The sequence below is a fragment of the Eumetopias jubatus genome, unplaced genomic scaffold (genome assembly GCF_037043125.1).
Source record: "Eumetopias jubatus isolate StellerSeaLion01/CBP00866 unplaced genomic scaffold, mEumJub1_p1.0 scaffold_14, whole genome shotgun sequence".
NCBI classification, from domain to species: Eukaryota; Metazoa; Chordata; class Mammalia; order Carnivora; family Otariidae; genus Eumetopias; species Eumetopias jubatus.
Genome location: NW_028274820.1, coordinates 103,140,314 through 103,158,938, shown reverse-complemented (window position 1 = coordinate 103,158,938; position 18,625 = coordinate 103,140,314). Strand labels below are relative to the sequence as shown.

At 46.5% G+C, this 18,625-nt stretch overlaps 1 protein-coding gene across 4 annotated transcripts in view; it reads left to right on the top strand.

Moving 5' to 3' along the window:
* The window catches only part of PRKAG2 (protein kinase AMP-activated non-catalytic subunit gamma 2), a 254,073-nt gene extending 249,728 nt beyond the window's left edge, over window positions 1-4,345 (top strand). For 2 of the 4 annotated variants that reach the window (XM_088018514.1, XM_088018513.1), the window contains exon 17: window positions 3,225-4,345. In XM_088018514.1, the coding sequence (XP_087874640.1) occupies window positions 3,225-3,256 (32 nt within the window). In that variant the 3' untranslated portion in view covers window positions 3,257-4,345. The remainder of the gene's footprint in view (window positions 1-3,224) is intronic. The other 2 variants (XM_028089209.2, XM_028089208.2) reach the window with 1 other exon arrangement.
* Window positions 4,346-18,625: the final 14,280 nt, after the last annotated feature.

The following is an 18,625-nucleotide window of genomic DNA, read 5'->3' as shown; positions in this document are numbered from 1 at the left end:
CCCAAACACCTAGCAGAAGCGGCAGATTGCATGACGTTCGTTCTGTGGAATGCCCCACACAGAACTGACCATGAACACACACTGCTGTATTCGACCTCACACACGTGACATCGAGCAGAGGAGCAAGACCAGTCCAGGGAGTGTGATGAAGCTAACCTACAACTTACACAGCTCCCTCACGTGCAGTGGGAAAAGGCCTCCTCAAGAGCAGACTCCTCCTTGCAGGCACATAGCTTGGCACCTTCAGAAAAAGGCACCCCTTTCCCGGGCAGTGGGCCTGGGCCAACGCACACATGTGCCCAACAGCGTCAGGGTGAATTTCAGCCCTCCTCTGTCCTGTGGCCAAGATTCTTTGTGCATTACAAACTCAAGAGCAAACAAGTCAAGTGCTTTATCGTCTTTATGCCTCGTGTCACAGGCCATAAGAATGAGAATGTTGCCTGGGGCTCCTGGCTGGCTCCGTCACTAGAGCATCCGACTCCTGATCTGGAGGCTGTGAGTTCAAGCCCCAGATTGGTATAGAGATTACTTTAAAATAATTTTTTGAAAAGTTTAAAATGAGAATATTGGGCTGGATGAGTTTACATTTCCATCCACATTTGAGATTTTAAAAAATTCTAAGTCCCTAATACTGCTCTGTGGGGAGGAACCCTGTTTCACAGCCAGAATTTGAAATGTGCGTTACCATAGAAATAATGTTCTAAAGATAGTAGTTGAATTAGAATTCTCTACAATGTAGTGTGTGGAACACTGTTTGGGAAGACGCTCCGTGTTCCTAATTAATTGGATGACAAGTGAACATTTGGAGCAGAACTCTCCTGGAACACAGGGCCGGCCTGCCTCGGATCAGCAGCCCTTGAGACGCTCACACCGTGAGGGACGGTGCTGTGTAAGCATCAGATGAGTGCAGCCCGATGTGCCTGATCCCCCGCATGCCCTCACAGCTGCCTGAGTGTGGGCAAGCTGCTCAGCTCATGTAGCCTCTGCCCAGTCAGCTGTAGAGCGAGCAGCCCAACACAGGCGGGCATCCCTCCAAAGACTCTCTGAATTGAAACCAAAACCATGCACGAATTGGTTTGTGCGCGACGAGGCACTGTACCCAGGAGCCGTGCCGTCGGGTGGGTGTTCACGGACTAGTCAGTAAGAGGCAGTTTTAGAAAGCATCCACTGTTACACAAATAAAAGGTACCAGAGGTCATTCTTTTCAACAGCTGACAGTCCTCCACTGAGGACACCGATTCGCTGTAATAAGTTTAGCAGCAGCTAAAGTAAAACTTAAGACTGTCCAAAGGAACTACGTATATGCGCCACACACCACCGGTGAGTACCTAATCTGAAAGCAGGAGCGTACTGCAACTCGTTAGCCCCTTGTTTTATAGGTTGTTAATCTCTTTCAAAAGTCTTGTGCCCGAAGCTAAAACAGGAGAAGCCACTGTGTTGAGAAAAATGGTAGCGCTCCCACCGGCCCATTTGGAAACAGCCAGATAGGTGTTCCGTGCAAATACCCATAAACGTTCTAACGCTTTTTTTAAGTGTGTACAGGCGCACTTCAGAGATAACTGGGTTCGGTTCCAGACCACTGCAATAAAGCGAATATCGCGATAAAGCGGGTCCAAGGAATTTTAAAACGACCACGTGCAGGCCTCGGTTGGACGAGCCCTCCCTGCGAACGTGCTGCCCGCCCCCCGGAGCGGTCAGCGGGTCGGTCTTCCCGCGGGTGGAGGGTGTGGGCGCCGCCGCCGGCCGCTGAGCCCTCCGGGTGCTGGGCGCTGGAGGCTGCTTCAGACCACCGTGCGGTTCGCCGCCCCGACGGCTCGCCCGTCACGCGCGCTTTCTCCGCGGCGGCCGCGGCCGCCCGGGGGCCCGTCACCCCCCAGGACAGCTGCCTTCGGAATGGGAGTCGGTCCTCTCCGGCCCCGCCGCCGCCTCATCAGCCGAGCTGCTGTCCTGTGCTGGCTCCTTCTTCGTCTCCCCCCGCCCCGGGGAGGGGACTCGGGCAACCCCGTGCTTTGCTCGTCCCGGAGCAGCACCTGCTCGGCCGGTCCGGTCCCGTTTGCTCCTGAGCTTGCGGCACGTCGGTCCCCGCTTCAGGCCGCGCTCCCCGTTCTGCTCTCCCGCTGCCGCTTTGTCGTCCCGGTTCTAGAGCACAGGCGGAGCCGACGTAGCCTCGTTCTTCAGCCCCCGACGGGTTTCAGGACGGTCCCCGAGCGCCGGCTTCAACTTCAGGTCACCGGCCGCGTTAGCCCCGCACCAGAGGGCGGCCTGTCCTTCGGGGCTTGGCAGCCGGGCGCTGCCTTCTCCTCTCCTACTTTGGCTGCTGCTGAACTGTGTCAGGGACTGGGAGGCTCGAGGAGAGGAAGAGGGATCGGGGGAAAAGGCTGGTCAGTGGAGCAGTCAGCAGGCACACATTTATTAAGCTGCCGTCTTATATGTGTGTGGTTCGTGGTGCCAACAATTACAACAGTAACATCAGACATCACTGAGGGGCCCCTGGGTGGCTCAGCTGGTTAAGCTCAGGTCATGATCTCCTGGGTCATGGGATGAAGTCCTGCACTGGGCTCAACGCTCAGCAGGGAGTTTGCTTGAAAGATTCTCTCCCTCTGCCCATCCCCCACATCTTTCTCTCTCACATCTTTTCGAAAAAGATCACTGATCGCAGATCACCATAACAGGTAAAATAATGAAAAACTTTGAAACACAGAATTCCCAGAATGTGACAGACACAGAACAAATGCTGTTTGGCAGACGGCACCAGTAGACTGGCTTGATGCAGGGTTGCTGCAAACCTTCAGTTTGTAAGAACAGACTCCTCTGCAACATGCAGTAAAGCGAAGCACAAGGAAGGAGGTTCGCCTGTGTGACAGCAATACTGTGCACCTTCACTAAAACACATGCGTTCCTTCTTTTAAAAATTCTAGCAGTTCTACTGCTAGAACGTTTTTTTTTTCAAACTGAATCTTGCATATTTCAACTTCTGACATGGTAACACAGATTCGAAGTGGGCTGCTGTGACTGCAGGTGGGGGTGAGGCGCTTGGAGCCACCTGCTCGTCTCCTGTCCCCGCCTCGCGACATCTAAAACATTCTCCCAAGGCACTGCAGAATATGGGTGAAGACCACCAAGCCAGGGGGTGGGGTGGACCACTGCTCCTATGTGTAGGACAGGCCCAGCTGCGGCGTATTTTTCTGTTGCTTTGAGACTTTCATTTCTCCATCTACCAACAGGTGCCAAACAGAAGGAGGCGGAAGCAGAATGACCACTGTGAGTGGAGAAGCCCTTGGAGGAGAACCTGAACAGAGATTCTGGGTCACGCTTTGCCTCATGAACACTGACCGTGACAGAAGACAGTCGAATGGCTAAGAATGTATATCAGGGTTTAGTGATGGGTTATTTTTTCCAGTGATATTGAAACTGAGCATAAGAAACAGTTTATGTGTTTGAAGATTCAGGCTTGCATTAAAAGACTATTTTCAGACCTTTGTCTGAACGATTTCAAATGCTGTATGTTATTAAAGTGCACTGTGTCCTGAAATTTTTATTACTTTTCATTTCAAAGAATTCACTGGTCTGTAACAGGTAATATGACATAAGGCGAGTGCATGGCCTCTTCAGACCTAGTGCCTTATGTCAGAACACGCGATACGTCATCACCGCGGCCCATGGCAGCTGGAACCACACGGTGCTGGGGCGTGAAAGTCTGTGGACCTTTACCAAATCAGTTTGTTTTCATTAGATTTGTTGAACAGTTGTAATTTGGATATAAATAATTACTTTATAAAACTTTAATGACAGTTTTATGTTTGTCTGTTCTGAACTATGATGTAAACAAAACTGCTCTACAACAGCTTTATTTATTTTTACTTTCATGCAATTTTTTACACATCGTGGTGGGGAAGCTTCACCGTACCCATTAATAAACCATTGGTTGGTATTTTTAAATGGCAAATTTCTCATTTAAGTTTGGATCTGGAGAGGATAGGACTTCTAAAATAGCCACTGTTAGGTTTTAAAAGCTGGAGTGTCTGAAAGCACGTGTGGAGACTGGAAACAGGCAGCGGTTATGAGGAAACAAAAGTGCCGGGAAGATGTCTATTTTTTTCTTGTGTATTGAAATGTAAAATCATGATGTTTGTATGACTGCTGATGCGACTGTTTTTGTAAATTTTATTGTGGCATACACAGTATTGTCATATGGTTGAAAAGAAACACAATGTTTCCTAATGTAAGTGCTCTGAAAATGTCGACACTGTATATATATATATATACACACACACATATATATATATGAGCATAGTTTGATTTTTTTTGTTTTGGGTTTTTTTGGCAGATTGAAAAATTAAAATAAATCTTATTATCGACCATTTTGTTAAAGAAGTTCTTTAAAATACCATGTCTTTTAGCACATATTAAAAATCCACACGCAGTTTCCCATTCAGGTATTTCTCCCCAAATGAAGAACATGAATTCTCGTATCCCTTTTTCCATCATCAGAAGAAAAACCCTTAATGACTTGATCCATAAACTTTACCTCTCTCCCTTATTAAACAGAATGTATTTAATGAAAAACTGATGGGCAGGTTGTCGTGTACCAAGCCGTGACTTTTTTCATCTCCTGAGAGGCCGAATATGAGAGCGTGTGGGTCCGTTTCCCCGTAGAAACAACCGTGGTCGTGACTCAGGTTAAGGGTAATATTTGGGAGAGAGGAAAAAAGGCACAAAGCCCCTAAGGCACAGTTTTGAGACTCAAAACCGCCTGTTTTCAGTCCACCCCCGGTCTGTGTGGCGCACACAAGTGTGCACGACTACCCCGTGCGTGGGTGAGTGCTGTGTAGGTTCTGCTTCAGAAAACCGTCTGGGGCCATTTACAGAGATGAGTTCAGGGTTTCCCCCCCCCACGAGGCACACTCCCACCCAGCGGCCTCCGACCCAAGGGGAGGGTGTGGCTGTGCAAGCGTGCCCCGCACTAGAGTTTGGGACGCACCTGCAAGTGTGAGCCGGCGCAGCAGCCTGAGTGGACCAGCCATTTAGCAGGCGGAGGGCTGTTATCTAGGAGCTGTTTCCAGCAAGTGAAAAAAGACTGGGTTCTGGTAAGTGCCCTCTCGGTGCCCTTCTAGAAAGAAGGAAAAGTGCCACTTTAGCCAGCAGAAGGAAGGACTCTAAGGGAAAGGCCTAAGTGACCTGAGAGAATCCACCTTGGCACCGTTGCTGGATGACCCTCAGGTGTTTGCAACACCCTGCTCCCCAGGAGGCTCGAGGGGACCCCTCCGCAGCACGCTCACTGCCACGGGCTGGGCCTGCCCCCTGCCCTCCACCCGCCCCGTGACCCTCACACCGAGGAGCTCATGGCACCCAAAGGCTTCTGAATAAGTGAGTGATAAATATGAAAGAGCGTATCAACACTAACCACATCTGTTCCAGAAACGAAGGGCATCCATACCGTTTTATATTCTAAACTCTAAGAAAAAAGACTTAACAGATTTACTGAACCGATGACATTTCCTAGATTCTCCTACAGAAATGCATGAGCAGACAATCCTCTTAAACCACTGGTTCTCAACCAGGGGAGATGTTGGAGCCTAGGCGACATGTAGCCAAGTGGAGACGTTTTCGGTTGTCACCACTAGAGGTGGGGGGTGGGGCGTGTACTACTGGCATCTGGTGGGTAGAGGCCACAGAGGCCACAGAGGATGGTCCGCACGACACAGAGTATCCAGCCCAAGACGTCAGTAAGGAATGAGTTTAGACACTCTGCCCTAAACAAGTATAATCTTCTGGGTATTTTGGTTACATTTGTTACTTCCTTACTGAATCCATCTGTCTTTGGGGGGAAAAAACTCAGCAGGCAGCCTTTCTGGAAGGGAGACAGTCAAAATAATCCACAGGTGGATTCCAAAGGATTTCCTTCCAAAGCTCTTTCACCAAAAAGAGAATATTGCTTTGCACGGTAGCACTTTCAGGAGAAAATTCCAACCCGGAGGAAAATACTTGGAAAGTAAGTTTCACTTACATACACATAGCCTTGATTTCATTTCTTGGACTTAGCACACTGCACGGAATTTACCTTAGACATCGACCGGAGCGAGGGCATGGTACAATTATCACCTGGCTCTCAAAGGTATTGAAGATCCTTCCTGCAGGGAGGTCGGAGAAAAGCCAGGTACCTAATTCCTTCTAGAACCTTCCGTGCTTGAAATACTGCTGACCTCCACCTCCAAGAACTCACAGATGGGAACCTGCAAGACTCGCTGAAACGCTGCTCTGACTTCAAGTATGGACTTCCCTCTCTGGAAAGCCTGCATCACAATCACCTACTCTCATTTGACACCAGAGGCTAAGGGGCACCTCCGTCTGGGGGGTTGGAGATGCAGGACTGGTGTCACAGCTGCCCCCACTCGCCAGCGTCAGGAGCTTCTGGCCGTCTCCCTCCCCCTGCTCCGGCAACCCAGAGACTGGTCACCACAACGGTCCCAGAAGGCAGGTAAACACCCCTCCTCCCAGCCCCAGGGAGAAAGGCTTCGGACCCTCCTGCAGGGGCAGAGCCTCTCCCCGCCAGCTGAGCGCACGTGCCTGGGAACAGGTCCCTTCCCTTCCTTCATGCCTCTTCCAAGCTGTGCTGCGGAGGCCTGGGAGAAGTAAGTGGCCGAAGCCACGCCCTGGGCTGCTTAGGGCCGCGGCCTCAGCTGTAAAGACCAAGGGAACCGCAAGCTGCTGCCCACGAGCCTTGGCGCCCTCCTGGCCAGCAAAGACCCGAGGAGAGAGAGCAGGCCCCTGCCCGTGGCCCACGCACACCCGGCGCCCTCCTTGCTTTGGCTTCCTGGCCAACAAGGCTCCCCGAGCCATGGGGTCAGCTCCCTTCGGGCCGCGAGGCCTCCCCACGGGCTGGCCAGGGGGCCGGGGAGAGGGTCACGCTCAGGAAACCTCTATCTACGGCCCCAGCCCCCGAACTCCTGCCCAGTCACCACCTCCTCCAAAACACCCCGCAGGCGCCTCACATGGGACTCGCTGTCCGCACACCCGAAGCAGAGATGTTGGCAACCTGCAAACCTCCTGGGAGCTTTTTAATCCTCCCCCTCTCCCCTCTCCTTCTCGCCCCTTGAAAAGTCCATAAAGTGGCCGCGTTTCTGACAGCCTTCGAATGCATTCAGACTGGGAAGCCCCAAAAGCTGACCCTTCCAATTTACATTCGTCACAGCTGCTAAGTTGCATTTTTAAACCAAAACTCTCATCATCTCGGGCACCTGGGTGGCTCAGGGGTTGAGCGTCTGTCTTCGGCTCAGGTCATGATCCCAGGGTCCTGGGATGGAGCCCCACGTCAGGTGCTCTGTTCAGTGGGGAGTCTGCTTCTCCCCCTCCCTCTGCCCTTCCCCTCCCGCCCCGCCCACGGGCTCGTGCTTTCACTCTCAAATAAATGAATAAAGTCTTAAAAACAAAACAAAACTCTCATCATCTCATTTCACTGCTCAAAAACCATCATAGGCCCCACGGGAGTAGGGACCAGGCCCCCGCAGCCCTCTCCTCCCGCTGAGCCTCCCATGCACCCGCTCCCTGCCCTTCTCAAAGCACCAGGCCTTGCACACCTGCCCACCGGCCTGAGCTCGTCCCCCACCTCGCTTCCCACCTGCAGACATTCAACCGCTCTCTCTGGGGCCAAATCAAAAGCTACCTCCACCGTGGAGGCTCGCAGGACTCTCCCCAGCTCACAGATGGATACCTCCCCCCTCCGACAATGGCGAGCCACACTTCCGGAAGCCTGGTCCACTCTGCCTCCTTCCTGGATGGTGGAGGGTGCTGCTGGAGGCCCCCTGGCACCTGGGGACAGAAGATGTGCTTCTCAGTCCTGCCCTGCACACCAGGAAACTGTTGTAAAACCCCTCGTCTTTCCTGACCTGGCTTTTCTCTCCGTCCAGTTACTGTGATGGACAAACATGTGTGCGCACGCATACTGCCACGTGTAAGGGTACTCCTTGAACGTGGAAGGACCTGCCACTGTTAGTAGCAGGCCTTGTCCTCACTGATGCCGCGGTCCCCCCGAGTCCCTCAAGGAAGGGAAGGGTACCCCACTCGTCTCCATACTCTTACACTGGCTCATCTCTGGGCCCGAGAGGTGCTTCCTGAATGTCCGTCCAGCGTTTGATGAGTGGTCGGTAACAGCCAGTATATCCACTAGGATCGGGGCTGGTGACAAGGTCCAAGCACGTGAAGCCGTTCCCCTAAATTGCCAGGTTACTTCACAAAGGTAGAGAGGCGCCACAGAATATGGAGTGTCATCTATAAATTCCGAGGCAGCCCCCTTCTCTGCCTTATGCTTTAACGTTTGAGTCCTGAAGGCAGGCTCCTGAGGGCGTGCGCCCTGCTCCCCTTCTAACACCAAGGGCACTTCCTTCGCAGAGGCGGGGACGTCGATGCCCGCAGACCCCCCACCGCCCGTGAGCGGTCACAGGAGAGGGCTGCCCCAGTTGGTTGGGATAGTAGAGCATGGAACAGCACAAGGGCCAAGCTCCCTTCCCGTGGGAAGAGATTGGAGAGAAGGACAGCCACGCCTGTTCAGAGACAAAAATGAGGCTGGCTTCAGGAGCTGCGAGTGGGAAAGCCCAGAGAGACATGGGCACCAAGACAGCCCTTCACACCTCCAGAGACGCAGAGGATTTGATAAGCTCACTCCTGACCCTCTTAAAATCCAGAAGCAGCCATTCCATATTTTGAGAATTCCCATATACCATCTTTCTTTGCACCTTGTCTTCTTTTTTAACAGCTGAAACAATTTCCAGAAAATTCCAAAAAAAAAAAAGTGCTATTTGAGAAACAGCCCTTGGGATAATTCGTAATCAGAAGTGGCAGGTGGAAGGAGTTGGCAGGTGGAAGGTGGGGCAGGTGGATGGTCCCTGGTTGGGGGATTTCCAATAAACCAGCCTGGAATGATGTCATCCCTGTTACTTTCCAGAACCACAACAAAGAGAATAGTTGTTTAGTAGTGATCAATTAGAATTCAATATTAATTTATTTAGCTACTATTATGCTGTGCACAAAGCACCTATCATGGGCCGGACACTGCCACATCTGTGAACACGACAAATCTCGGCCATCAGGAGCTATAGCAGAGCACAGGGTGAAAATTTTAAAAGTAGGGCAACATCACAGCATCTTAAGGTTTTTGCTCCCGCGATTTTCTCTCCCTGGAACAGCCCCCCGCCGGCCCCCGGCCCCAATTTCAGCTCAGCCACCTCCCTCACCGCCCCTCCAAGTCCCACTGCGGTCTTGCCTTCTGGATGAGGCTGCTTCGACCACATTCTATTAATAACTAGTAGCACCACAAACAATAACGCAAAGGAAAAGAGGGAGGAGAAGCTACAAACTAGTGGGTGCGCTTCCTGCCAGGCGCTCTTTGGGGCCTGTGCACGCGCTCTCCGATCCTCACACAACATCTGAGGTAGACTTTATCGGCCCCGACGTGGTAACCTGGCCAGGCTGGTACCACTTGGAATTCGAGGACTTTGGGACTTGGTAACAGGCCTCATTCCAAAGCCCATGCTCTTAATCCCAGTTCTAAACAGCTACTGCGGGTTGAATTGTGTCCCCCAAAAAGATTCGCTGAAGTCTTCACCCCCAGTACCTGGGAATGTGGCCTGATTTGGAAACAGGGTCGTTGCAGATGTGATCAGGCTCAGTGAGGTCACTGAGTAGGGCAGGCCCTGATCCAATGACTGGAGGCCATGTGACAACAGGGACAGACTGATGGCCGTGACAAAGCCGGGCACCTAGCAGGTGCTTGAAATGGTCCATAATAAAAAGTTGTTTTTCAAAACTTTACCAAAAGATTTTTACAAAAGTAAGCCATTTGCTTTCCTTTTCAAAAGTAATTTTCTCTTAGCCTAGACATATTAAAATTAAAATATGCAAAAGGAAAGATATAACCGAGAATAAAAAAGCAGACATGTGGTTTCTCGGATGGCGACAGAGGTTCATTTTCTGGTACCGTGAAACCATTTGTTAGAAATAGGGCACACTCCTATTCTTAGCACATTGAAAGGAAAGTTGTCTTCAAAAGTAACCATATTATAGATTTCAGACACCTCTAGACAACACTTAGTGATGAATAATTAAGATTTGTTCATTATACTTGTGCACCTGATGGTTCTATTTATTATACTATAAATTAGTTGACCCAAATGCTGTTTTTTGAAATAAGCTTTTTTTAAGAACTGTAAACAGTTTTTAAAAGAGAACAGTGTGTACTTCTATTATTTGCGAATTGCCTGGAGGAAGCGTGCTCCCCACTTCTGCTGGTGAAACTAAGATGACAGTGTGAGCCATCAGGGAGCACAGCCTGCAGGGCAGAGAAATGACACGCCGGCCTCCCCACCACCCCCACCCCCACCAGAAGCTTCGTCTGCGGCTTTGAACCCTCCTGCAGACCCACCGCCATTTTCAGGTGGCCATCACTGGGTCAAAGAACACGGACCTGGGGGCAGCCCTGCTCCTCCAGCTACCATCAGCTCCCCCAGCCTCTTGCTCAAGTCCCTTGTGAGCACCCCGCCCCCCAGCAGTCCCGCACAGTCTGACCCTCCGGCTGCCCTGCGTCCTCATCCAGCCTGACTCCACCCCTGTCCTCCTGAAAAAGCCCCGCCCCGCCCCGCCCCGCAGGGCCCAGACTGCCCCCCACCCACCCATCCGCCCCCCCCACACCCTGTATGGCCCTGGCTGAAACCCCCTCCCTGCCCCTCTCCCTCTGCTGCCCCCACCCCCCACTTCTGCTCTCTCTGTCAAATAATAAAATCTTAAAAAATAATATTTAATTCTGTTTTCTGTATCCTTCACTTCAGCTCTTTATTTTTCCTTCCTTCTGCTTTCCTTAACTTTATTATATTATTCTAACTTCTTAAATGGGTCACTAAACTCAGTAATGTTCAGCCTTCTTTTGTTGTTCTAATGTAAGCACTTAAGGTTAACTTTTTCCCTTTTATGGCATCCCATATGCCTCCATTTGTAGCATTTTTTATTATCAGTTTAAATAGTTTCTAATTTTCTTTATGATTTCTTTTTGACCCATGAATTATGCAGAAGTATATCTCCTACTTTCCAAATGGATGGGGTTCTCTATGTTTTGTTATTGATTTCTAGCTTGATTGCATTGTGGTCAGAGAATGTCGTCGACAGTTGTTCTTGGAAATGTGTTGAAACTTGCTTTGTGACCCTCTACATGGTCAATTTTCATAAATGGCTTATACGTGTCTGACAAGAAGGTATATTTCTTTTCTTTTGTTGAAAGCAATGTCCTACAGGTGGTCATGGAACAACTTTGTTAATTCTGCCATTCAAATCTTTTCTGTCCTTACTGATTGTTAAAAATGACTTCACCTATCAACTACTAAAAGGTATTAAAATATCCTATATGATTTCAATTTCTCCTTGCAATTCTGCCAAGTTTTGCTTAACATATTTTGCATGAACAGAATGTTACTGGTTACGTAAAAGTTAAGAACTGTAATATGTTCCTGGTGAACAAAAGCTTTCATCATTCTTTAGAGACTCTCTATCCACAGTAACGGTTCTGCTTTAAAACCTATTTTATTTTATGTCAATGCAGCTTCACAGGGTTTCTTTCAGCTGGTATTTGGTTTATCCTTTTCCCAATTTTACTTTCAATTTTTCTGTATAATTTCATGAGTTCTTACAACCAGGGGGACTTAAAACCTGGAATTTAAAAAATCAGCAGGCTCGGCTCTGAGCCTGGAGGGCAAGAGGAAACGGAGGCCCCACGCTTAGAAAGAAAGCACCACAAACGACCCCGGAGATACAGCAGAGAGGCGGCAGTTTGAAAAACGCCTGGGGCATACCAGAGGGAGCGTTGTTACTCGTCTCAGGGATCACTGGGGGAACTCCTCCAGGAACAGAGGAGCTGGCTGGCACCGTTTCCCTCCCCCGCGCCCCCAGTGCAAACACACGGCCACCTTCGGGAAAGTCGCCAACACTTGCTGCCTTACTTGCTAATAGCACAGCCCCAGGCCACCCCTCACCCTCCATCCTCCACCTCCCCACCCCCATGAAGTGGCAGATCTGCCCCCTTCAACCAGGACTGCCTCAGTCCTGGTGCTCTGGGTCCCCTCCCCTAGAAGACCAGCGGCTGGCAAACCTTGATAACACCGCACCTCCCCCACCCCCCACTTGCTCTGCTGAGCCACCCCCTCCAAGCCAGCCGGCCTCAGTTCCGCTAGTGACAGGTTCCCTCTCGCAGCGGACCTACGCGCAAACCTCGCAAACACCGTGCATCTCGTCCTGTGAATGTGGCAGATCTACCCCCTCCAATATGCTCTTGGCCAGAGCCCCTCCAAAGCAGTACCACAAGCTTGGCAATATGTAAGCAGCTCCAACAGAGGCCAGCACCACTCCAAAGTGACCCCTGCCCTGGGAAGAGGAAAAGATAACCACACACAGCAGTCAGACTGCCGCTCCAGCAGTGGCCTGGGGGGCAGACAGCGGGTCTGTCACCAAGGAAAACTTCTCAGGGCACAACACAGGGAAAGCACCCTGCATTTCGGTGCTACTGTATCTTTCAAACACCTGGTATGACTCAACTCAAACCTCAGGTGGCCCCAGAATGGCCCACTAACACCACAGGGACCAAACACTGCCCACAACAGGCAAAGTGAGCCACTGCAGATGACCAGACTAAGGGAAAAAGCAGCTCAGCCACAACAGCGGGATACATGCAACACACATAGGAGACACCCCTGAAGAACCAGGTTCTGGTGAACAGGAGACACTGTACTGCAGGGCACAAAAGGACTTCTTCAGAAGGCTACTACTTTCAAGAGCAAGAGACATAGAGGATCTTCCTAACACACAGAAAGAGACACAGCGTTAGATAACATGAAGAGCCAGAGGAATATGTCCCAAATGAAAGAATAGGACAAAATCACAGCAAGAGACCTAAATGAAATGGAAATAAGGAATATGCCTGATAGAGAATTTAACATAATGATCATACAGATACTTACTGGACTTGAAAAAAGAGTGGAGGACCTCAGTGAGGCCCTCAACCAAAAGAACCAAGCAGAGATAAAGAACACAAGAAATAAATTAAAAATACACTAGATGGACTAAATAGTAGACGAGAAGAAGCAGAAGAACAAATCAGTGACCTGGAGGTCAGAGTAATGGAAAGTAATCAAGCTGAGCAGAAAAAAAAAGTTGTGCGCAGTTGAGAGAAAAAAAAAAGTTATGCAAAATGAGAACAGACTTAGGGAACTCAGCAACACCATCAGGCATAATAACATTCACATTATGGATACCCCAGAAGGAGAAAAGAGAGGAAAGGGGGCAGAAAATTTATTTGAAGAAATAATAGCTGAAAACATCTCAAATCTGAGGAAGGAAACAGTATTCTAGATCCAGGAGTGAAGAGATCCCCCAGCAAAATCAACCCAAGCTGGTCCACACCAAGACACATAGAAATTAAAATGGCAAAAGTTTCTCCCTCTTCCACTCCCCCTGCTTGTGTTCCCTCTCTCACTGTGTCTCTCTCTGTCAAATAAATAAAATCTTTAAATAAATAAAAATTAAAAAAACGGGGCGCCTGGGTGGCTCAGTCGTTCAGCGTCTGCCTTCGGCTCGGGTCATGATCCCAGGGTCCTGGGATCGAGCTCCACATCGGGCTCCCTGCTCGGCGGGAAGCCTGCTTCTCCCTCTTCCACTCCCCCTGCTTGTGTTCCCTCTCTCGCTGTGTCTCTCTCTGTCAAATAAATAAAGAAAATCTTTAAAAATAGTAATAATAAATAAAGAAAGAAAATGGCAAAAGTAGTGATAAAGAGAAATGTTTAAAAGCAGCAAGAGGAAAGAAAACAGTTACATACAAGGGAAACCCCATAAGGCTATCAGCTGATTTTTCAGCAGAAACTTTTCAGGCCAGAAGAAAGTGGCATGCTATATTCAACGTAATGAAAGAAAAAAATCTGCAGCCAAGAATATTCTATTCCAGCAAGGCTGGAAGAAGGATAAAGAAGGAATAGAAGGAGCGATAAGGAGTTTCCCCGACAAACAAAAGTTAAAGAAATTCAGGACTACTGAATCAGCCCTATAAGAAATGTTAAAAGGGATTCTCTGAGTGGAAAAGCAAGACCATAAGAAAGAGTAAAGAGGGGCGCCTGGGTGGCTCAGTCAGTTAAACAGCTGCCTTTAGCTCAGGTCATGATCCTAGGGTCCTGGGATCGAGCCCTCCATCAGGCTCCCTGCTCGGTGGAGAGCCAGCCTCTCCCTCTCTCTCTGTCTGCCACTCTGCCTACTTGTGCTCTCTATCGCTGTTAAATAAATAAATAAATATCTTTAAAAAAAAAAAGAGTAAAGAAAGTAGGAAGCACAAAAGCAGTAAAAATAAGTATATCTGTAAAAATCACCAAATAAAAGGATGTAAACTATGCCACCATAAACCTAAAATGTGGGGGTGGGGGGTGGGGGGAAGTAAGAATGCATTCCTGCTTAAGCAACTATCAGCTTAATATAGACTGCTATATGCAGAAGATGTTATTTACAAACCTAATGGTAACAGAAATAAAAAACCAGCAAGAGATATAAAGAGAACCCAGCAAAAAAATAAAAAGAAAGGAATCCAAGTATATCACTCAAGAAATCCAACTAATCATGAAAGGAAAGAGCAAGTAAAGAAAGGAACAGAGAACTATTAAAATAACCATAAGCCCAAAAAAAAAAAAAAAACCCAACAACCATAAGACAAGCACCAAAATGGCAATAAATACATATCTATCAGTCTATCAGTAATTACTCTGAATGTAGCTGGACTGAACACTCCAACCAAAAGACATAGGGTGACAAAATGGATTATAAAAAACAAGACAGGGGCGGCTGGGTGGCTCAGTCATTAAGCGTCTGCCTTCGGCTCAGGTCATGGTCCCAGGGTCCTGGGATCGAGCCCCACATCGGGCTCCCTGCTCGGCGGGAAGCCTGCTTCTCCCTCTCCCACTCCCCCTGCTTGTGTTCCCCCTCTTGCTGTGTCTCTCTCTGTCAAATAAATAAAACTCTTAAAAAAAAAAAGACCCATCTATATGCTGCCTACAAAAGACTCATTTCAGACCTAAAGACACATGCAAATTGAAAGTGAGGGAATGGAGAAGCATTTATCATGCACAGACATGTGAAAAAGAAAGCCAGGATAGCAATACTTAAATTGGACAAAATAAACTTTTAAAACAAGGACTGTAACAAGAGACAAAGGACACTATATAATCATGAAGAGAACAATCAACAAAAAGCTAGAACAATTGTAAATACTTATGCACCTAACATGGGAGCACCAAATATATAAAGCAGTTACTAACAAACACAAGAAAGTAATCGATAGTAATACAGTAACAGTAGGGGATTTTAACTCCTCACTTACATCAGTGGACAAATCATCAAAATGGAAAATCAACAAGGAAACGGTGGCTTTGAATGACACACTGGACCCAGACATATTCAGAACATTCCATCCTAAAACAACAGAACACACATTCTTTTCAAGTGCATCATGGAACATTCTCCAGAACAGACGACATATTAGGTCACAAAACAAGTCCCAACAAATTCAAAAAGACTGAAGCCATACCATGCATCTTCTCTGACCACAATGCTATCGAGCAAAAATCAACCACAAGGGAAAAATCTGGAAAGAGCACAAATACATGGAGGTTAATCAACATGTTACTAAACAACAAATGGGTCAACCAAGAAATCAGAGGAAATAAAAAAAATACATGAAGGCATGAAAACATAACAGTCCAAAATCTTTGGGATGCAGTAAAAGCTGTTCTAAGAGTTTACAACAACAGGCCTACTTCAAGAAGAAAAATCTCAAATAAACAACCTAACCTTATACCTAAAGGAGCTAGAAAAGCAAATAAAACCCAAAACCAATAAGAGGAAGGAAACAATAAAGATGAGATTAGAAATAGAAATAAACAAAATAGAAACTAAAAAAAAAAAACAAACACAAAAACAATAGAACAGATCAATGAAACCAGGAACTGGTTTCTGAAAAAATCAACAACACTGATAAACCTTTAGCCAACTCACAAAGGGAGGAGGGGGAGGAGGGGGAGGAGGGGGAGGAGGGGGAGGAGGGGGGGAGGGGGAGGAGGGGGAGAAGAAGACCACAATGACGACAGTGATGATGACAGAGAGAGAACCCAAAATTAGAAATGAGAGAGCAGAAATAACAACCAACACCTCAGAAACACAAAAGATTGTAAAAGAATATTATGAAAAATTATATGCCAACAAATTGGACAACCTAGAAGAAACAGATAAATTCCTAGAAGCATATGACCTCCCAAAACTGAATCAAGAAGAAACAGAAAATTTGAATAGCCAGGAATGAACTTGAATTGGTAATCAAAAAACTCCCAACAAACAAAAATCTAGTACCAAACCACTTCACAGGTGAATTCTACCAAACATTTAAACATTTTAAAGAAGAGTTAATACCTAGTCTTCTCAAACTATTCCAAAAAATAGAAGATGAAGAAAAACTTCCAAATTCCTTCTGTAGGCCAGTATTACCCTGATACCAAAATCAGATAAAGACACTACAAAAAAAAAAAAAGAGAGAGAGAGAGTGAGTATAGGCCAATATCTCTGATGAACATACATGTAAAAATCTTCAACAAAATAATAATAAATCAAATCCAACAATACATTAAAAAAATCATTCACCACAATCAAGTGGAATTTATTCCCAAGAAACAAGGGTGGTTCATTATTTGCAAATTAATCAGTGTGATACATCACATCAATAAGAGAAAGGATAAAAACCATATGGTTTCAATATCTGCAGGAAAAGAACTTGACAAAGTACAACATCCATTCATGATAAAAACCCTCAACAAAGTAGGTTTAGAGGGAACATACCTCAACATAATAAAGGACACATATAAAAAACACATAGCTAACATCAGTATTCAATGGTGAAAAGCTGAAAGCTTTTCCCCTAAGGTCAAGAACAAGACAAGGATGTCTACTCTCACCACTTTTATTCAACATCATACCCGAAGTCCTAGCCACACCTATCAGACAAGAGAAAGGAATGAAAGGCACCCAAATTGGTAAGGAATAAGTAAAATTTTCACTATTTGCCGAAGACATGATACTATATATAGAAAACCCGAAAGGCTCCATCAAAAAAAAGTACTAGAACTGATTAATGAATTCAGTAAGATCACAGGATACAGAAATCTGTTGCATTTCTATATGAAAATAATGAAGCAGCAGAAAGAGAAATTAAGAAAACAATCCCTTTTACAATTGCACCCAAAAAAAAAAAAAATACCTAGGAAAAAATTAACGAAGGAGGTAAAAGACCTGTACTCTGAAAACTATAAAACACTGATGAAAGAAACTAAGGACAACACAAACAAATGGAAAGATATTCCACACTCATGAATCAGAAGAAAAAACATTGTTAAAATTCCATACTACCCAAAGCAATCTACTAATTTAATGCACTCCTTATCAAAATACCAACAGCATTTTTCACAAACAATCCTAAAATGTGTATGGAACCACAAAAGACTCCAAATAGCCAAAGCAATCTTGAAAAAGAAAAACAAGGTTGGAGGTATCACAATTCCAGCTTTCAAGTTATATTACAAAGCTGTAGTGATCAAAACAGCATGGTTCTGGCACAAAAACAGACACACAGATCAATGGAATGAACAGAAAACCCGGAAATAAACCCACAACTATATTTTCAATTAATCTTTGACAGAGGGTGAAAGAATAGGCAATAGGAAAAAGTCTCTTCAGCAAATAGTATTGGGAGAATTGGACAGCTATATGCAAAAAAATGAAATAGATCATACACAAAATACTTAGACCATATGCAAAAGTAAACTCAAAATGTATTAAGGACCTAAATGTGAGACCTGAAATGATAAAAATCCTAGAAGACAGCACAGGCAATAATTTCTCTGATATCGGCCATAGCAACATCTTTCTAGATATGTCCCTGAAGCAAGGGAAACAAAAGCAAAAACTACTGGAATTACATCAAAAAAAGTGCTTCTGCACAGCAAAGGAAACAATCAACAAAACTAAAAGACAACCTACTGAATTGGAGAAGATATTTGCAAATGATGTATCTAATAAAGGGTTAGTATCTGAAATATATGAACTTATACAACTCAACACCAAAAAAAAATAATAATAACCCCATTAAACAATGGGCAGAAGACATGAACAGGAATTTCTCCAAAGAAGACATACAGATGACCAACAGTCACATGAATAGACACTCAACACCACTCATCGTCAGGGAAATGCAAATTAAAACTACAATGAGCTATCACCTCACACCTGTCAGAATGGCTAAGATCAAAAACACAAGAAACGTGTTGGCGAGGATGCGGAGAAAAAGGAACACTCGTGCAAACTGGGAATGCAAACTGGTACAGCCACTGTGGAAAATGGTATGACAGTTTCTCAAAAAGTTAAAAATAGAACTACCATATGATCCAGGGGGTAATCACACTACTGGGTATTTACCTAAAGAATACAAAAACACTAAATCAAAAGGATATGCATACCCCTATGTTTATTGCAGCATTAGTTACAATAGCCAAATTATGGAAGCAGCCCA